Source organism: Haliaeetus albicilla, chromosome 4 (assembly GCF_947461875.1).
Source record: "Haliaeetus albicilla chromosome 4, bHalAlb1.1, whole genome shotgun sequence".
NCBI lineage: Eukaryota > Metazoa > Chordata > Aves > Accipitriformes > Accipitridae > Haliaeetus > Haliaeetus albicilla.
The window spans coordinates 28,025,839-28,047,706 of NC_091486.1; the positions used below are offsets into that span (position 1 = coordinate 28,025,839).

At 35.2% G+C, this 21,868-nt stretch overlaps 2 protein-coding genes across 3 annotated transcripts in view; one reads left to right on the forward strand and one right to left on the reverse strand.

The window, feature by feature from the left end:
• Nucleotides 1-19,158, forward strand: part of ITGA4 (integrin subunit alpha 4) — a 39,804-nt gene extending 20,646 nt beyond the window's left edge. Inside the window, 16 exon segments of the mRNA XM_069781591.1 lie at nucleotides 103-148; nucleotides 508-662; nucleotides 2,606-2,760; nucleotides 5,972-6,121; nucleotides 7,416-7,492; nucleotides 10,210-10,360; nucleotides 11,089-11,187; nucleotides 11,630-11,709; nucleotides 12,064-12,150; nucleotides 12,726-12,816; nucleotides 13,501-13,608; nucleotides 13,880-13,999; nucleotides 15,391-15,510; nucleotides 16,024-16,122; nucleotides 16,337-16,456; nucleotides 17,334-19,158. Of these exon segments, the coding sequence (XP_069637692.1) occupies nucleotides 103-148; nucleotides 508-662; nucleotides 2,606-2,760; nucleotides 5,972-6,121; nucleotides 7,416-7,492; nucleotides 10,210-10,360; nucleotides 11,089-11,187; nucleotides 11,630-11,709; nucleotides 12,064-12,150; nucleotides 12,726-12,816; nucleotides 13,501-13,608; nucleotides 13,880-13,999; nucleotides 15,391-15,510; nucleotides 16,024-16,122; nucleotides 16,337-16,456; nucleotides 17,334-17,426 (1,751 nt within the window). The 3' untranslated portion in view covers nucleotides 17,427-19,158.
• Nucleotides 19,159-20,767: 1,609 nt separating this feature from the next.
• CERKL (CERK like autophagy regulator) overlaps nucleotides 20,768-21,868 on the reverse strand; it is a 61,762-nt gene continuing 60,661 nt past the window's right edge. For both annotated transcript variants that reach the window (XM_069781593.1, XM_069781592.1), the window contains one exon: nucleotides 20,768-21,480. In XM_069781593.1, the coding sequence (XP_069637694.1) occupies nucleotides 21,399-21,480 (82 nt within the window). In that variant the 3' untranslated portion in view covers nucleotides 20,768-21,398. The remainder of the gene's footprint in view (nucleotides 21,481-21,868) is intronic.

Here is a 21,868-nt window from a genome sequence, read left to right on the forward strand (position 1 = left end):
GTTTTAATGTTGACCAGAAGGTGAATATGCTACAAAATGCTTGTACCTGAGAAGTAATTACCATTGACAAATTATGTTTATTGATCTGGTTTTTTTGGACAGATGTAGCAGTTGGTGCATTTCTCTCCGATTCTGCTGTGGTGCTGAGGTGAGATTGCTACATTTCAGTGCTTTTAAAGACCATACAATTTAACTGTACTTTTTAATGCAGTTTAATAAAATGCAGTAGTATATTTTCACCTTGTGGTATTCTTCTTTGTGTCTTGAGCTTCAGTCATTAGGCTCTAGGATGCTCTACAACTGAAACATTTAGGTAAACACCTTGAAAAGAAATATCATTCTGAAACTTCTTGAGGCAACAAATAATGTGCATACAACTATTTGGATTCTGAAAAATGCAGATAGCTTAAAAAATTGATAATTACAGAATAGAAAAATAGATTCTGCAGAGATTCTTTAAGCTATTTCTGAAGTGTTTTGTGAACATTAACTCTTTTCTATTCTTAGAACAAAACCAGTGATAATTGTTGAAGCTTCTTTAAAACATCCTAATTCAATAAATCGAACTAATTTAAACTGCATGGAAAATGACCAGCCTGCCATCTGTATGAATTTGAAGATATGCTTTGCCTATACAGGACGAGAGGTACCTGGTTATATTGGTAAGCTACTTGGAAAAATGCACTTATTTACAGAATAATGCTATTGGTATTTAGTGGACCATTAATCTGAGTTCAGTATAAAATGAAAAATTAAAAACATGGATACCTTTTTTAGCTCCTAATTACCCTATAACATCAGGCCATTGAACTTTTATTCAATTTAGAATAACAGCACATCCCTACTAGGACTACTGGAGTTACATGACCTAGAAGAGTTAGTGATTTTAAAAAGGTAAGATAGTGTGAGGATGAAGGTAGAACTCCAAGTTGTCTATTGCATCAACGATGTAACCTAAAGTTTTGATGGCAACTGATTTAGACAAACAAAGGCTAATTTTTAGCTAGCTAGGTGGGTTGCAATGATAAAACAGTTCAGCTGGGGCTGTGCACAACCATTTAGTAGTATTTTCACATGGGATTTGCAGCAGTACTAAAACAGTACCATTATAGATATGCTATTTCTGGTACCTGTATTAACTTACCTAACTGTGGTTTGATTAAATTCACACTCGTACTTTTGAACTACGTTGTAATGATGCCATTTCAGATGGTCCCTTTCATAGCATCATAATAATAGATCTGTCATTTTGATAGGTTTTTAAATGAGATAGTATGCCATTAGGGTTCACAAAAAAAATAGAGCGCACTTATTCTGTGAATGCTTTCTTGCCCAGGGACCATATTCTGTTTTGCACAGGGCCCAAAAGGAATGTCTGTCAAGTTTGTCTGAACCTTCCACATGCAAATGTCTGGGCTGTTGCTTTGCAATTAGGTGGGGAATTAATGGTGGGTGAATGTCTTTTCTTAATGTACAATCAAATGGATTATTCAGCGTGATATTCAGATGTCCTCTAAAAGCAGTCCTCCCAGACATGGACCAAAACATACAGGACTGCTGTAGGATGCAGTCTTCCACTTAGCAATAGAGAAAAGGCATTCCTTTCATAAAGCAGCTCAAGCACCTGAGCATACCACTCTGGAACATTATGTCAAAGAGAGGGAGTCCCATCGAAATTACTGAAAAATATATCTTGTATTATATTTTATATAATACAAATTTTGCGTTTGGCAAAACCTGGTATTGCTCCAAGCAGTATCTGTTGGAGGGAATATTCATGGTGAACTTATTTTAAATAATTTACTGTCTAAAATTTGGCTGTATTGCCTGGGTGCTTTTAACCTGTTTGTCACATGCTATTTGTAAACTGCAAACAGCCCTGCAAATACATGGTATATAAAAATTAAATTGCTTACATCTTCTGTATGAGAATATACAATATCCTTTAGGAACACATTACAGAGAACACATCCAATGATGAACTGTAAAGTTTTGAGTTCAGATCTTTTGAAATTCATATTTGTTGTGAAAGATGAGCAGTCAGACTGGATTCTCCTTGCTGGATTTGGACATAAGACTTTTTGACTTAAATAGAAAAGACTAGAGGAAATTCTAGATATCCTAATTCAACTTTTGGCAGAGATTGAGAAGTAATAGATCAGTAATGCTCTGAAACTTACTTGCAATTTGTTATAGCAATTCATGCTAACTTAAATAGAAAAAACTGTGAAGTTAAATAATATTTGTCAGTGTCTGTTGACTTATCTGTTTGTTGAAATTTAATGTCAGCCCTGTAAGTGACTGAAGCAGGTTTTCTTTAAATAGATTCTAGTAGAAAAATATAAATATAACTTCACAAAACTATCCCTGATGTAAAAGCATGTATCAGGGATTAGTCATAATGCAACCAATTTTCAGAGGGCTAGAAGCTTTCATTAGGTATGGATTTATGTCAGAGAATTTTTAAGCATAGCATTTCAAAATGGATATTATGAAACATACTTAAGGAAGTGAGTCAGAAGATGTAATTTCTATCATAAATTCATGAAAATTTTAACACTTAAAGTTTTTATAACTTTTATTTTCCCTGGGTTTTATCTGGTAGTACTGCTTTATAATCTGAGTGTTGACGTGAATAGAAAAGTGGATACACAAGCAAGATTTTATTTTTCCTCCAATGGAACATCTGATAAAATCTCAGGAAACGTGAAGATTTACAGCAAGAATATTGCCTGCAAAGATCATCCAGCATTTATGAGGGTAATGTAATTTTCAATACGTATTGCCCTGTAAATCCTTTGTTCTCCTTTGAAAAGCACACCTGCTGCAAAAGAACCTATTTTGCTTACGATTGCATCACATCATTTTGGAAGTAAAATATTTGTGTTCATAACTTCCACAGTTAATATATTTTAATTTTGATGCTTTCTTAGCTTTCTGTGGGGAAGTCAGTGGGTCTGCCATCTCTTATGACGGTGAGAATGTGCATAATAATGATCATGGTGATAAAGTAGGACATGAGCATTCTTGGCATTTTTTCACCCTTTTTTATGGATGACAGATCATAGATTGAGGCTGGTTTGGAGCAACCAAGAAGATAAGGATAACATACATTTTCTGCTGAACATTTCTGATGGAACTTTCCTATGTACTCCTTAATGCAAAATCTTTAAACTTGTAATTACACAGAGAAAATGTTTATTATGTTTTGTCATTTGTAACTATTTCAAAGAACACATGTATGGTCTTGCTCCCCTTTTTACTGTGAGTAGATGAGGTGGACTCACCTGATGAGAACCCATTCCTGATCCATAGGAAGTGAAATGAAGATGATTGCTAGAAGAGAGTCTCGCGTGATCTGTTTTGTGAATTTGTTGCAAGGAGCCAAAGGCTAGTAGGGCGTGAAGAAGAACACTTGCTTGGAATTGTTTGATTATTTTTTTTCCTGCAAAGGGATGCAGCACTCACCAAGGGAAATAGTCAGAGAATCAAGAGGTGGAAATGGGGTAGGAAGAACACTCATGAGAGTTTTATGAATGAATTTAGAATGGAACAATATGAAGAATGTGCATTGTGCTGAAAAAGTGATCTCTCTACTCACAAAACTGAAGCCTGCACAAATCCATGTTTCTCCTGGACATAGCAACCTGAATCCTGGACCAGATTAGTAGTGAACACGGTTACAGTTCTCCGTCTGTGAAGGTGTAGAGACAACTTCGTTGTAGAAGGAATCTGCTGGTAGAAGTGCTTCAGAGGAGAAGCTGCAGAGGTAGAAGTGCTGCCAGGGCAAGTGGGCGTTCAGCAGGAGGCTGCTGGAGACCCACAAGGTGTCAGCTAGCCAGGGAGGCCTGTGCCAACACCAGTAATAGAGATGGTACCAGCTACTCAGCAGGAGGAAGTTGGGTGTTGGTTTCTCCAGAAGTAGAGTTTGAACCAACAGCAACCATCCTTTGAAACTGAGGATGGTACTGACTTGGAAATAAGTTAGTAAGAATCTAGTCAGCAAGATCCTAACTGCAATAGGAGTCTCAAAGTTACTGTTACCCTGGAGCAAATAAACTCTCGTATTCATGCTTGATGTATCCCTTTGGAGGATGAATGAGGGACCTGTCTTCAAAGTAAGAACAACTGCAATCAGGACAAGGATGTAATATTTTTAAGGCCATTCACTGGACAAGGAAGAATAAGAGTGATTCAGTATATCAAACAGAAGCTTGCCTATTCCAACAAAAATTTTGGAGAATAAATGCGAAGAACTTGAAGTCCTAAACCACAATCAGACAATAAAAACTAGCGGATGTAGAGGAACTATGTTCTATTAAACTCGGAAAAATAGACTTATCTCCTGTAAAACCTTATCTAAGGGGGAAAAGAATTCTTTAAAGAAATACTAAGGACAGGAAGTATTTAGATGTAAGGGGAAACAAGGGTAATAAAATAATGGAATAGTTTGCCTAGCCTTTTCTTTAAAATCCTCAAGGTAGCAATTGTGTGACCTTTTGAAACAAACATCTATTAGGATGACTGGTGCAGCTGATCCTGCACAGAGGCTGGGAAATAGACTTACTTAATTTTCTACAGCTACAAAAAACCCTGCAGGGAAAAAGTCTTCCATGTTATTTTCTTCTTCCTTCCTTTTACTTATTTTTTGTTTATGACACTATTAGAAGCCAAATCTTCGTGATAAACCTTTGGGGCAGAAAGGAAAGCTTATGTTATCTACTGGAAAATTGCCCAGATGCATCTCAACTCATAGTTGCACCTAAGTGAATGTTACTTACAGGAGCAGTGGCAAATTGCCACTTACTTATAAGAGTTTTGTAAGCTAAGAGAGATCTGACTGACAGCTGACCTTGTACAGGTTGCTGAACCAGCATCAGCAGGTATTTGTGTAGGAGGAAGGATATGATTTGGCTTATCACTTCCTATAGTCTATCATTAGTATTTTTTCCTCCACATAATTCAATTTTCTTTTTAATTCTTAATTAATAACATTACAAGCATCTCCTTCCACCCACTGAGGTTTCTGTACTTGTATGAAGCTCCTAAAGTTAAGTAAGTGTGAATGTCTGTCAAGTACAGTCCTTGCAAGAGACGATGTATGTTTTTATGTATTTTGAGTAAAGACTAATTAATAGCTAATTAGTATAATGGAAATAATATAAAGCAGATGCAGAGAAGACCTTGTGGAAAATTATTATGGATTAGATAATATGTGATTTGGCCAAAGGAAGCTTGCAGATAAGAAATAAAGTAGTGGCCATGTGGAGGGACAATCAGCGTCTGTCTATCTCCTACACTTAGGGAATAATTTAATCAGGTTTGCTATTGTTAGTACTCGGTGCTTCAAGCTGTTCAGTTTTCACAAGTAGGTAGTTTGGGCTCTGATCTGCAACATTTCTACACAGTCAAGGCTTCATGTGCAAAATGGTCGTTTATTGAGGAGTTTAATCTTTTTCTTACAGAACAGGAAATAAAGAGGCAGAAAAATATAATGCAGTCATGACCCAATTTAGTGGTACCGTGGGAGAGCTCCGTTTGATTTCATACAGAAATATCCATGGGTTTTGTCTGGCATTATCCCACCGCTTAACTTTCTCCATTTTAGCCAACTTTTGCCTATTTTTCTATTTGGGCAGTACAGCATTTCATAGGTGTGTAAGGTAGTATTATTGACAGAAATAGGTTCACTATTCAGTAAGAATTCTTTTAATGAAAGAATCTTCCATGCTGAAATGCCTGATGCTGTCATTGAATGTATTATGCTTTTCTGCATTTCTGATTGATTACCTCTTTCAGTGACAAAGATGTCTGGAAAAGTATATGAGCCGTATGGTGTTTTAAATTATTTTATGTGTAAAAAATAAGTGTTCCTCTTTAAATTAGTTCTAGGGAACCTTATAATCTTTAAAACATAAGCATACATGTCTTGTCTTATATGATTAACTCATTAGGTTTCCAATTTTCATAGAAAGATGTAAGGGATATCTTGACTCCTGTACACGTTGAAGCAAGTTATCATCTGGGGCATCATATTCTACAGAAAAGAAATGCTCAAGAATTTTCACCACTTCAACCCGTTCTTCAGCGGAGGAAAGAAAAAGATGTTATAAAAAGCAAGGTTAGTGTAGGAGTTCTCTTTTTTCAAATGCAGTAAGTAAATATTCACATTTTAATCTTCAGTTAAAAAAAGCTTCACACATATATAGCATGTGAAGGAATGCATTTTTCAGACCAGCACATAGTGCCTTGATCTTAATAAAACAGCATTATAAAAAATACCTAATTTTTCGCTAAAAAAACAATAAATATCTTTGCAGAACTGGTATACAATTTGTGTTATGATTTAAAAAAAAAGAGGTACGTGCAGAGAACTTGCAAGAACATATAATATTATATACCTCAGAACACACAGGTATGAAACTCCTCTTTGAAATATTCATTCTTTTTCAACTACACAGGACGAGTCACTTTCCAGTATAAAATTGTTCTTTAAAATTAAGTCTGTGTTAAATACACAGTATCATGTTGGTATTAATCTTGAAGTGTTTCATCCATGTTGCTGAAATATTAGTTCTGTGAAGGTATTGCAGGTTCTCAAACACAAAGTCTGTGGGGAAAAAAAGAGCGTATTCTGTATCCTTAAATGAGTATGAAATTAACTTTTTTTCCCAAAAAAACTTATTAAGAGTTAACAGACTCTGACTTAAGCAAAAGTCAAGATGCTCTGAATTTTTAACTACCAAATGGTCATAAACATACTATGACTTTTCACAAACAGTAAGCTTCATGTAATTCAGATAGAGCTGACTATCAGAACTCTGAGATATATAAAAGCTCCTTTTAAATGGCATGCTTTTCTTTTCGTCTTTAAAACAAAATTTTGTTTTAGAAACCACAGAGTTAGAGAGAAAGAGGGTGCTGTTGAACATAGTGACATAAATGTGCTCTCTAGCATACTGATAACCAAGGCATGGACACATGCAACTCATGCTGTCTCTAGTCTCATCAAACCTTACTAACAGTATGGTAAGTAAAGTTTTTGTAATGAGACCCTCTTGCAAAAGTTAATGTGCTGTATCATAGGAGAGACTGCGAGACCTTAGTTCTGGATCCTCTAAAACCCTCTGCCCTTTTTATGTACTACTTTTAAAAAAATCAGCTGAACGTACACCCACTGGTTTAACTGCAAGAGGCTGCGTCTGGAAAGCCTCTCTGTTACTATTCTGGACACGCAGAATGTGTTTGGAAAAAGGCAAATCATAGCCTGATTGACTTGCTTTTGGGAGCAAGAGCTCTTAGCCAATTCCAGATACTTGGTAACAAGGTGATAAGTTTCTTTCTTTGGAAATACTTTTACTCACTATAAGATGCATAATACATTAAAGTGCTTTTATTTTATTTGTCTTTTATAGTTTGTTTTTGCAAGATTTTGCTCCCAAGAAAATTGTTCTGCTGACTTGAGCGTTTCTGGAAAAGTTGTTTTTCCAAAGTAAGTATAATGTGGCTTTCAGTTCTCTTATTTGCTTCAGTAAGTTTTTATCAAAATTATTCCTTAATCTTTTGTATGTAAAGAACATTAATTTGCAAAAGTAGACTATGGACTCCCTGAGAAAATATGAGGAGTAAAGCTATGTTTAATTGAAGAATATTTTTAAATCATAAATTTTCCAGGAAATGTAACAGGGATATCTATAATTGAAGAATTGTTCTTGCATAATTAGAAGACTTTACAGCTCATAAAATACATCTTCTTCATAAAAAGGTAAACTTGTATACTACACTTCATATATAACTAGGCTAAGATACAGTGCACAATACATACTCAATATGTAGACATCATAACTACTGTTAAATTGACAAGCTATCAATTATTTCTGCTGCTCTTATGAAGATACTGTACTTGCACTGTACAAAGAAGATACTTCAGTTTTGTACTAAGACATTGTTATATTTATTATTTCAATTATAAAATAGTGAAGTAGCTCTTTTTCCTCATTTACTTAAGAATATTTCATCTTCAGTTTTTTACTGCTGATGGAGACACCAGATGGTTGAATATTATGTGAGTTTTAGACTTTTTTCCCTACATGAATTAGCTTGCTTTTTTCCAAAATTAATTTTGTTTTGTGATTTTTTTTAATTTATTTTTTTTTATTTACATCCCTGATTTTTTTTATATACCCTTTAGTATGTTTCAGTTTTTCCCATTCCTTCCAATCAGGTATCCTGTTATGCAAGATAATTAACACACCTTCAAACTATTTAAATACAATTAATATTGTCTTGCAGAATCTGTATTACACCAAGCAATACTTTGTGAGATATACTTCTATTTAGCATCATCTTTGGAAAGTTTTAAGCCATGTAGCATCATTTCTATTCAGAATGGATTTTAATGATTTGATTTTAAGTTATATTTTATCATCAACCCCTTGTTCTTTATTGAATATTATACTTCAAAGCAAGAAACATGGGTTGCTGGTGTGCAAAAAGAGAAATTGTACTTGTTGTGAATCTCAGCTAGCTAGGTATTTTGTGTGTGACCTGAATTTTCTTGTGTAATTTATCACTTTTAATGTTGATCCTACTTTAATGGAGATACTAGGTTGAACAACCTAAAATGACACCGAAAGATCATGACAGTCATATAATGCTGATTAATCACACCTGTGTGATCCTGAGCACAAGCTTTTTCATCTTCACAGATTTCAGAATAAGATTAGTATCTTTCTGCCTACTTTAACATGTGGCCTGTAGCATGAGTCTTAAGCCCTTTCATTTTCTTAGGCTTGAAGGTTATTTTATTTGAACGATCATAAACTTTTCAGAAGGAAAGATTGTGCAGCATTTCCATTCGTGACATTAGCAATGCAGTTTTGTAAGTACTTCAAAGCTCTAAGAAAGGAAAACAGATTACAACATACCTGCTTGGCATTAGGTACTAGTAGCAGATTTTCAGTGTAAATAAATAGGCTAAATATCTTGATAAAGTGTGAAGTATCACCTTAAATTACATTGTGCCCCTAGAATCTCGATTAAAAACTAGTTAGCTGTTAAGTGTTAATTTATTTTGTCTAGACAGAATGCATTCATTATCCTTGAACAGCAAAGCAAACACTTTTAGTCTTAAAAGAATGAAACCAAATAGGGGTGTCAATGTAATGCTTTATTTACTGAGTTATGAGTCTTCATGCATACACTATCATGTTTTGTTTAAATTGCTTAGATTTTGGCCTGCTCTGTAAATTTCTAGTCCACATCGTGCATTTTTTAATGAAGAATGAAATATGATTACCAGGGAAAAGCTCTAGTTCAGCTTTGTTGTAGTCCCAGATGTGCACCTGGTGCTTTTGTGTACTTGTGTGTTAAGCTGGGAGGCATCTTTGTGACAGCATCTTGTTAATGAGCTTGGCTGTAATGCATGTAAGAGGACTGAAAGGTAAGCATATAACTAGTAAAACAACTTTAAAATTTAACGTAAACTTAATCAAGCTACTGAAATGTTAACATTGTGTTTTTCTTTAATTTGCTTTTGTCTTGGAACCTATCTGCTTTTGCAGTGCTTTTACCTTCTGTTGCTTTTCTAAGTGCCAGCTTCTTTCCCAAAGGTGTTCAGTGACTAATGCTTTGGTTTCAAGCCAGAATATCTGATAAATGTCTGTTTCTAGGCAGCCTTTCTACAAGTCTTAATTAAACTTTAATGTCAAGCTGAAGTTTACTTTTAGCCCCCCCATAGCGTGTCCGTACTTGTAACATGATTATAGAACATTACATAGATCATAAGATAGGCATGTACACTTGCCCTCTTTGTGACCTGTTTCATATTAACTCAGTCCTATACTTTGAGTACAAAGACTGAATTTTGAAATAGTGTCTGAAAATACTGTAGGAGTAGCACATTGCTATTCTCATCTGTAAAGGAAAGGACCTACCTTGTAAAAGCCAGAAGCATGACTGGTCTGATAACAGTTTTCTTGCTCTCGCATTAATAACCTCAGGCCTTAAAAAGTACAATACTGGAGTGGACCATTATATAACTGGTGTAATACCTTCAGTTACAGAACTGAGTAAAAACTTGCCTAATGATCTCCAGCTGAGCTTTGTCAGAACTGCATGAAATTAACTAAAAGAGCAGTGGAGGAAAATTTTTGCATACAAGCCGTATATAGAATTACTTTTCACTTATTATGATAATTATTTTTATAGGCCTCATGATAAGAAAACATATCTCGCTGTTGGAAGTATGAAGACTTTATTGTTGAACATTTCTCTGCTTAATGTTGGAGATGATGCGTATGAAACTGTCCTCCACATTCAAATCCCTAGAGGTCTTTATTTCGTCCGAGTTTTAGAATTGGTAAGAACAAAAAAAAAAAAAAAAAATCTGTCAAACAGTAATCCTTTGATATTTGTCTTTTTCAACCAGACATTTTTCAAATTACGTTAATGGATTGCTGAGTTTCTTTCGATACTGACAACATACAGCCCCCCCCCCCAAAAAGCTGACAAAACTCCAGTTTTTAAGTTCTCAGACTTCTAGCTACCTCAACTATGTGCAATTTAATCAATACAGGTGACTTAAATCATTTCAACAACAGGATGTGATGGTAACAAAAAAAAAATATTTCAGGGTGTTACTGCTACTTTTTGTCTGACGATCATGTTTTCAGTGATCATAAAGATCTCATTGAATCTGCTCTTTTTCACAGATACATAGTCTGATGAAGAAGTCACAAGTCTAATTGTTCTCTCTTTCTGCCTTTTTAAAATAACTGCTCTCTGGTAGAATCCCCCTGACACCTTTCAGAGGTTGGCTTTAAACTTGAGTGGGACTGGGTCTGATGCATACACCTTAGCTTCGCTATTAGCAAGCAGAAGATGAAGTAACAGGTTACAGTAATCAATATAAGGATACATTAAAGTAGTCATGAATAATAGGAATGTTCTGTATATTTGCATCAGTGAAATAACAAATGCCTAGTTCAGGGAAATATAAACCACTCAATTTCAGTGTGTGCATGTAATTTGAAATGTCTGAAAAAAGCAGTTTTATGTTAATAATCAATAATTTGTCCTTTATTTTAGGAAGAAAAACAGATATATTGTGAAGTATTAGATAAAGAAATTCATGCCATGAAACTTGAGTGCAGCGTTGGTTATTTATATGTAGATCAAAAATCAAAGGTAAGCTATGTATGAAGTTCCTGGCTTTAAAAACACCCTAAATATATTATGAGGATTTTCAGGGGGAAAACAGACTTGTTTTTCAGAATCTCTCCTTCATTCCCAACTAACATCTTCTATCATGTTGGTATCTGAATCTCTCTGCTACTTTTAATGTTAGATGCTTAAACACTCTCTGGAATAACCCATTAAGGGACAACATTGTTTGTATCATGCATCAGCTGGTGGCGCTCGGCTTCCTGGACAAGTGAGCTGACTAAGGCTATGAACAAATGTGTTAGGCTGATAGAAAGGGAGTATAAGACACAAAAAGCAAGTATTTTCTCAGTTCTGAATTTTTTTAGAGCAGAAAATTCTAAATGAGTTTAATAAAATATTTTTATTTAAACTGTGTTAAGACACACTATCATTTGATATAAAGAAAATTTTATTTGTTCTACAGCTGGATTTTAGTTTCCTCTTGGATGCAAGCTCATTTACCAGAGCAGAAGATGACCTCAACATCATCATTAATGCTACCTGGTAAAGTCTAATAAAAATTGCTCAGTGAAAGATATTACTGCCTTTGGAAAATAGACTAGGGAACACTGGAAAAACTTAGCAAAGCACAACTGCAAGAAAGTACATGGGTTGTAAATCTGTAGAGAAAGGGAAATTACAAAAAAACTCAGATAATAGGTATTTAAATAATGAGCAGGTTTCTGCCTGTATAAAATGTTCTGGGTTTTGGGTTTTTTTTTTACTGCCTGACATGTTACCAAAAAAAATTTTGTTTTAATAAGCCGAAAGGTCTGTTTAATATTTGTTTATAGAAACGATGCATAGCATATGATGATGCATTCAATACTCATTTTTTCTCTCATTGCATTTTTATAGTAAAAATGAAGATGGGAACACGTTGCTGGATAACACGCTAACTTTAGCTGTACCTCTAAAATATGAGATCGAGTTAAATGCTCATGGGTAAGTCATCTATTACTATACCTGCACATCCATAGAACTGTTGTCTTGTTACTATTCTAAATTCCCAAAACTTTTAAGCAGAAGCATTGATGTAGCTGAAAAATCCTGGGAATGAGATGGCACAGCTATCCTGGGGTCTGACCCATACCCATACACTTCTAAGATTTTGTTTCCACTACTGTGAGATGAGACCAATGATATCTATGGTGCTTTGAACTTGTCTCTTAACAGATTAATATTTTTTAAGAACTGGAATATTTTTAATAGAAAGAGGTATTTAATAAGAGCACAGCAAATCCTCACATTCCTTGCTTAACATGGACCACATTCTGGGTTCGTTGTGGGGCATTCATGAAGCACAGTTTTGGGTGAAGATTTATGACTTCTTCTGATTCATCTGCCTTTTTAAGAAGGAAGAGTACAAAGGTAGAGGACTTCTCAGTATTCCTAGATTTACTTAAATGCAAACTCAGGTATTTTCTTAGAACCAATCTTACTGGAAACAGCATGGAGCAGAAAGTTATGCTAACTATATATAGCAATTCTATTAATTAACAACTTCTAAACCATTGTAGATTTGTATCACCAGCTTCATTTGTTTATGGAACAAATGAGAAAGATTCACCAGTTACATGTATGAAGGAGAATATCAACTTCACTTTCCATGTAAGATTTTTTCTTTTGTAAACCCTATTGTCCCTGTTTTGAAGGTTAATGCTCAGATTTCCAGTGTATCTAATGACAGTCTGCACAGTCAATGAGGGAACTCTTTAAGAGTAAAAGGGCATGGTGAGCAACTTTAGTGCGTTAGTGATGGGAAGTGGCTGTTAATCCCTCTTTGAACACTTTCTTCGGCCTGGACAGTCTTCCACTGAATGGTCAGAGAAAAAATACTTAGCACGAGCAGGACTGAAAGTGGTAGAGCAGTTCTGACTTGCCACTTCTTCCATTAACACTTTAAAAGCAATTATCTTACGGTAAGCAAAAGGAACTAGGAGCTCCTTATAAGACGATCTATAGGTATCAGATTTGTCTTCAATGGATTAAAAGCAGGAGTTAGACATTAATCTCTCCTAGTTCCTTTTGCATGTTCTCCCAGAAGGCAGTCTGTATGACCTCAGGGTAGTCATTGCTGATTAGCACTACTTACTCATTGGCTTCAGAGAAGTGAAGGGTTCAGTAATCCTACAGAATGAATTAAGCAAAATGTTACAAGTCCTAGCAGAATGCACTTTCATGACAGCGTAACAATGCAGGTGCTACCCCATTCTGTATTTATACATGTATTTTTGTTACTTGAATAGCTACCATGAAATAAAGCTTTAAATGTATAACATTCTTCCCCACAAGGTTATCAGTGCAGGACCAAACATGGCTCCAAATACAAACTTAGAGATAATGATACCTAATGCTTTTCCACCTAATGACTTCAAATTATTCAACACATTGGATATCAAGGTAAGCATAGGTTACTTAATATAATTTTATTAACTATATGAATTCTACAAAAAAGAGAAGCAGAGCATAGCAGAACTAGGTACCAAGTATGCGTTCAATTTGTTAGCTATGGTGAAGCAGAGTGAACAAGAAAGTTCTTCAGCCCCTGTGTTTTAGAATTCTGAAAGTAAAATCTACATTCCTTTTGAGCTTCTTGCCTTTCAGAAATCTGTATTCTGATTATTACCTGATGTTTAAATTCTAACAGTGATGATGTTATTTTTATTTCCAGACAACAGCTGGACAGTGCTCCTATAACAAATATCCCAGAAACTGTAGTCCAGCAGAAAAAAATGAAAACATATTAAAGGATGTTGTCACTTTCTTTTCAAAGCCTGCTAAGAGACAAATGGTAAGGTCTGTCTTTTGGCATCAGTGCAAAATAAATGACTGTATGAATGAGCCTTAAGACAATGGTGTATCTTATATAATGAGGTCACCAGAGCAGTCTTCCAAAGATTTGTGGTAGGACCTGTGATAAGTTCAGCATAGTCATAAGTGACTTTAGTGAAAGAGGTGAGAACTGAGATGAGAAAGTTGATTAATGACACGTCACTGAAGTCAGTGTGGATGACAGTCACCTACAAAGAACTGCCAAAGGGTTATGTAACTGAATGAGTGGGCAAACAGAATGGCAGATGAAAGTCAGTAACAAATTAAAACTGATGCATGAGGGAAAAACAGGCTTAATTTTGATTACATGAAGTATGCAGCTGAAATATTCATTGCCTTTTCCACATCAAAAAAGTGCCATCAAACCTAACTAATAGGAGCCAGGTTAAAAAAAACCCAGAAGTAGTACTCATGGTGGAACTTCTTACTGAAGGGTGTTATGAATGCCAAAAATAAGTGAATTCCAAGGGAGACTATACAAGTTAATGGGACTGAAAGTCATTAAGAATTACAAAATATATGGAAATAAGTTTCGGCTCGGGCCGTTCTCATTAAAAATATTTGGGAGGCTGGGAGAATACAATACATGTCTGGCCTGTTCAAGCTCGTCCCTCTGTACCTGCTTATGGACCCTGCTGGAGATCAGATACTTGACTATGTAGACCAAACCAGAACTGCTGTTCTAGTGTTAATTTTTGAGGGTTTGTTCTCACAGAAATCTGTGTCCTGCAACTTGTGTTTGATAAGGTACGATTTTGTTTAATACTTTCGTCTTAAAAAAAGATAAACATTATTAAAAATGTTAATTTGGGACTTCAAATAAGCATGTTACAAGGAACACCAACCAATGACTGAGAGACAGCCTGCACTAAAATATCAAATCAGAACTTGGACATTGCAATCTTGGACAGAATATAATTATGTACAGGCTTACTTTTTTTGTCTTCTCCAAAGTTGAGTGAAATGGTACTAGCTGTCAGTGTATAAGTACAAGGATCAATCAGTTACACTGTTTATACTGGATATCATATAGTCATTGTCATCTATCATTCTTGATAAAAGCTAATTTGAAATAACAGTATAAAAAAAACCCCATATAACCAAATTATGACAATTGTTATTTTTCCATCTAAAAAAAAATTTGAATTTTTAAGAAAAATTACCTGTTGTGTTCTATAACAATTAGGTTGGTCCCTTGTGCTGTTCCTTAAGCACCTATGGACTGACAGTGATGGATGACAACCTAGAGCTACACCCTGACATTTCAAGAACAAACATGGATCTTTGTCTTAAATACTAAGTTGATAAAGTTGATAAACTTAAGTTTTAATATTTCCCTCCCTTCTACAGTACTGCATGAAAAATGACAGCCTTTGCTTACAAATATATTGCAAGCTTGGAAACATGGAAAGTGGAAAAGAAGCAACTGTTCAGTTGCATCTGGAGGCTACTCCTTCACTTTTAGAAATGGTAACACATGAATTTTTCATACTTGAGGGGAAATATTTCAAGGCATATTTGCAGTATTCTTTGCGTATAAATCCTAGGTATTAATTATTTTTGCAAATAGATGATTAAATCCAAATCTTTTAGGTGTTAACCTATTTTATGTTTTCAATGCTAAGTCTCAAGGTGATACACAAAAAGTGAAAACCACTGAAAAGTATGTATTTTAGCTTATCGCTTTATTTTATAGTATGTATTGCTTTGCCTATTCTGGCTAGGTTATGTAGGATTGGGATTTCATTTCAACTCACAATTGTACTTTTCTAAGAAAAGCAGCATGCATGTGGACTTAAGTAAAATCCAACTGGGCTTCATTCCAGTGTCTGGTACTAATTTGTTTTGTGATCAGAAAAAGGCACCATTGTGTGTTTGTGTGAGATTCTGTTTCTGTGAGCAGCTGTGTTACCATTTTTGCTGGGTGGGAATTCATGTGTTGAAGTTATTTTTTAAAAGATAGGAATTTTTTTTTTTAATCAGGATGATGCATCAGCATTGAAGTTTGAAGTAAGAGCAACAGCCTCACCAGAAAAAAATCCAAAAGTTATTGAACTACACAAGGACAAGCAAGTTGCATATGTAAGAATTCTCTTTAAGGAGTTTATCACATATTCATTAGTTAGAAAAAAAAACAAGAGCAATTAAAATTGTGGAATTCTATACGTATCTACAGACAAGCAATGAATACAGTGTTTATTACTTAAGAACGTATTTAATTTTCCTAGCTTGTTTTAGTATCGTTTAGGGAAAAAAAATTAATCAGTTAGCCCTAAACTTATTTTCTGCTTTCCAGGTCTATTTGGAAGGAGTGCACCACCAGAAGCCAAAATACCATGTTACTGTGCTAATTATTGGAATAGGCTTAATAGTTGGTGTTACCTTGTTTTTGCTTCTTTCATTTGTACTATGGAAGGTAGGTTTTCAGTATTTCTCAGTCGTTCTCAAGTCAGGAATTCACACTGTTGGTAGATCTTTGGATCTGTTAATGCAGATAGTTACGTTAAGGATAATTAATATTTTATTGCAATCTGTCTTTTCTAAAGAAACATAATTCCTCCTGTAACTTGTGTTTTTTTCAAAATACTTCTCCATTTTCCTTCATTTTATCTTCTGCGTATTCTACATCTGTTATTCAACACCACAAACTCCTTCCCATGTTTTATATGGCATCTCATGTTTGCAAATGGTTTGTATAATTTAATGATATCAAATGGATCATTTTTGTGGGATGGTGCCCCACATTTAATGTCACTTGACACATGTTGACTAATAGTCTACAACATAGTTTCATGCCAGACTAAAATGTTCAACATTTTAAACTGCAACATAAATGCTAAAAAAACCCCTGTGCATAAGCAAAGAAGAAAACTATGAAGGATGCAGCTTCTCTGACAAGCGATTAAGAGATTGTTAACTTCTTTACGTACATGCAGACTTTCTCCATCCATCGTTTTTCCCAGGGAAGTGTAGAAATGAAACAAATTCAACAGGAAAGTTTTGTAACCATTTCACTTTTTAAAAAATACTGGATTCTGTGGACTGTTACAGTTCACAAGCCCACATGTCCTTACTCCCTGCAGGAGAGTATTAGCCTTCCAAAGAGTAAAAGAAAAAGCAAACCTACTTTTTTGATTGATGAGTAACACTTGATTACGTGGTATGACAAAGCAATGGCAAATACCATCGTTCATAAACACCATATACATGCATTTTATTTTAGCTCATCTTTTATGGTTTAGATTTAATAACAAAGATTTGCTGACAACAGATTCCAAAATTATGTATTTCAGATTGGCTTTTTCAAAAGGCAATACAAACCAGTCCCTCAAGACAAGAACAGAAGAGACAGCTGGAGTTTTACAAGTGGGAACAAAGATGACTAAGACGGCAAATAAATGTTTGATTTTAAAATGAAGAATTTAAGATTCAGGTTAATTCACAGGAGAAGCATCAGTAACAAGAAAACTGGTGTTGGGCTCACTCGCTCCTACAAAATACACGTTACTTCCTTGAACTGCATGGAGGACTATACCTTAAAAGTACTGTTGTTTTTCTAATATGAAAATGGTAAAACAGTTTGCTTTGAAGTCTCACAGTAGTATTTGAAATGCCATATATATATCTGGTTTCAAACAGACAGAAGAACACTAAAGATAAAGAGAAGACGACTTACTTACCAGAACGAAGAATTTCTAGAAAGTAATAATGTTTGGCCAATCCTGGAAAATAAGATCTCAAACACGTTAGCATGAGTTATTCTATTCATTTTCAAGTTTCAATAATCTTTTGATTAAACATTTAAGAAGAAATCCTCCCTCATCTTGCTTTGGCAGTTTTACAAGGGTAAATTAGCTTAAACCAATAGAAGGACCGTAAGTACAGCGCACGGCACGGATGTAGAAAACAGCTATCAGAAACTCTCTTGGGCTTCTGAAGGTAACCTTGTAAGCTTTGGCTTCACAGGTACAGCCACAACATTGCAGAGACTTAGACACCCAGGCAAGCCAGAACCAGGAAGGTCAAAGGTGGATTCAGAGCAGGGAATTCTGTGGGCTAGCCTGGAGCTGCAGCACAGAATCCTCTCTCAGCTGTAGAAAGAGTAGTGTACTGGAGATTATAATTTGTAGCCATCTTTAACATGGTATTTGCAAGCATGAGAGAATTAGTTGTTTCATCCTTTCCTCGGATATTGCTGCCATGATATTTTGGACTTTTCCAATGAAGTATTTCTATGTGGGGTTTTTTAAAGCAAGTATTTATTTTTATTTATTTGAAGATTTTTCTATAGTACTTAGCATAGTAGTATTTAGTACTGGCATTCTTCCACAACCTGAAAAAAAAAAACCCGAACAACTTTACATGATGACCAGAGAAAGACATACCCAAAGACTCCAAATGCCAACCTTACCGGGCCAAATTTTATCTTTAGGTATGCCACCCTTTACCTGAAAGTACTTAATAAGGGAGTCATTTGGAGAGCTAACTTGGGTTCTTGTGAAGTTGTCAGGTAAATACCATCCAAACAGACATCCTCAGAAGCCACTCAGCAGAAAGACAAATGACTGAATAGAAACATGGTTTAAACCACTGCTCTGCTACTACAGGAAGTTTCTTCAGCTAGATAAGTTTGCACTGCCACCTAGCTTTGGCAAAATAGTACAATCCAGGGGAAAAAAAAATGTTACTTTGCTCCCCAGTACAACTGGACAATGTACAGTTTCTTCAATAACTGAATTTATTGCAACAGCAGTATGCAATATGGCCTTTCTTGCCATGCCCTTGAGGTCTTTCTGAACTGCAAGGAGAAATGAATGTAGTACGTACATACACTTTGAAGCTGCACCATCATACGGGAATTCGCCTGAGACTCAAAAGCAATACAGAGTGCCTTCAACAAGCACTTTTGCTAATAGGGTGTTTGGTGCCATAAAAGCCACGTTGTCCACTGATTCTAAAGGTATTGGGGACCATTTTGTAATTTCCTTTCACTTCATTTGATGCCAAAGATATGGATCACTCTCAAGTAAATTTCTCTCTCAAATCTTCTGCAGTGTAAGGACAAGAATGTGCATATATTTAAAAAAAAAATCAAAATAAAGTATGTGAAGGATGAAATATTTTCTTGCAAGTCTATGAAAATATACACAAAATGCTTATCTTCCAAATGGCTTTAGTGAATTTTTGCACTTTAACCAAAATATCTCTGAACAGAAAATTAGTTTGATATTACAGCATATTGTGAAACATATACCTCAAATACTGGAAGAAGCATTAACACTCTTTTTAGTACAAACAATGCAAAGAAGTGAAACTAAAGCATTTTGTTTATCTTTGAAATAGTTTACATAAGTCAGTACCTGTGATAATGTTGCCTTGGAAATTGTATACTTCCTATTCAGATTTTATTATTAACATGTAAAAGTTGGCTGCCTGTTCTTAGGATATGAAGCAAAATTTAATTACCCTTTATAAATCAGATTGACAAAAAAATGAATGTACAGTGTCCTGATGGTGGCAAGGTTATAAAGTATCACTCATTTTATTAAAAAGAACCCCAACAAGTTAAGCACATGAATGCTGTTTCTTCTGCAAGTTCAATTATTTTGTTAATTTTCAGTTACGTAATAAAACCTGTTAAATCTACTAAAGGTAGCTGGAATCTCCTTCTTAGACAACTTTAGGAAGTTTAGTTTGAATTGTCTTAACATGTTACAAATATTTGATGTGATATAGTATCAATTAGAGTAGCTTAACTGGAGAGTACTCACTGTGACTCAGACAATGGGTATAAACTGAAATGAGAGGTTCCAACCAGCCATGAAGAAAAACATTTTCTTCATGAGGACAGCCAGGCATCAGAACAGGGGTGCAGAGAGGTTGTCTCATCTCCATCCTTGGAGGTTTCAAGGCCGGACAGGATGAGGATCTGAGCAGGAGGTTGGGCTAGTGCCCTGCCAGGGTCCTGTCCAGCCCAAAGGATGCTGTGACTCTGATCCTACTCTGCAGCCAATAACTCCAGTGCAAAGAGCAGGACTGGCTATAAGATTCCTATAACAATTAATTGTCTATGAAGAAGGCACTTGATTGTCTATGAATTTGGCCTTTACTACTGGCCAGGTTTGTCCACAGAAACTGCATGAGATTTCCAATAGCCTAGGAGACCAATAATCATCTGCAGTACTTCAGGTGCAGTACTTCGTCTTGCGTATTTATCACAGGTAAGAATTTTTCACAAGTAATATTTAAAATCAAAATATAGTAGCTACAGATGCCATGTAAAGGCTTAGGCCCTTGATTTAACAAAATCTTAAAGGGCTGGATTTCACATTATTAACTTAAAGCAACTCATTCTAGCCACGAGACAATGCAGCTTTCATACCATTATTTGTCAGCTGCCTTCTGAAGGATTCGTAGACAAGTGACCAGGACAACAGTCATCATCCCTGTGGTCCTGCAGATGGACGAACTTGTTGGTCTGCTACTTTTCATCATCTCAGAGAAAGCCAGTTCCAGAAAGAATATAGTCTTAATTTGCTGTCATCTCAAATAATTGTGTGAAATACTTAATAAGTTACAAAAAACCCAAACACTCATAAAAGTTATGTTTATGCCTGTGAGGAAGTTATAAAAATTTAAGTCAATGCTAATTTATTTATCATAACTTTATTCTCAGCAACAACAAAAAACTATGCTGAATATCATTTTGGTTCTAGGATAGATAAAATATTTTAAAATATTTATTTTGTACAAAGAGTAGACTTTAAAATACATTTCAACAAAGAAAAGCCACATAAGACATCAGCATATTCTTTTGTATTACTGTTTGACTAGAAATGATTTGAAAGCAAATACATTAAGGCAACAATAAAATGATAACTAGAAATGGAAGTACTTGGTTAAATAAATCTGTATTTTGCCACCATTCTTCAGCATGAGATGGTACCATACCTCCACTCACCAGCTCTATTTGAACTGAGTTACCTGACAACACGGATAGCAGCAGCAGACTTAAAAGTATCTCATGCTATATTTATTGTGAAAGCTAGAATAATTTTAAAGAAATAAAAATATTTTCTTCTATTCTGATGGATGCTTCTCCAACTCTAAATTTTTAAGACATCAGTATAATCAGGTTTCATTTTTTCTTGTTAAGCCTAACAGTTTCTTTACAGTTAAATACAGCCTGATAAAAATATACAACTTGATAAAAATTTAAAACCAGAAATATTACAAACATCCCAGTTAAGCTTCTGCTACAACAAGTGAATTCAGTGAGTGAAAGACTGGGACCTTGGAAGGCTGTGCGTAGAGGTGAGAAACAGATTCTTTAATACGGAACTTGCAATGTGTCCCTTCTATATGCAATTGCATGTTGTTTGGGAACATTCCAGGTCGTCAGTGTTCACTCCATAGAGATTAATAAGTTGAGGATGCACCCTGCAAAGGGAGGAAGTCAAACTTTATCAATTTCATTAACTCTTGCAATGGGTGTGCCACTTTTTGGGGGTGGGGAGGGAGAACAAATATGTATGAACTGCTATATAGAATAAAGTCAGGTGAATTACATTTTGACAATTCCTACAAGGTCATCTTTAGAAGTATATATTACATACCCTATAACATGATCTGCCTTTTATTTTACATACCAGACTTACTCTGAGCTCTGTGCCTTCAGCTAATCCTGTGTGCACTGCAGAAGAATGAGCCACCGCCCATTTAATTCCATTGATAATCCTCCTATTGCCCTATGTATTCATAGTCTCTTTCTTAGATCCTAGACATGGAGACTATTCTCAAGCAGCACTAAGGTTCCCACAATTGAACA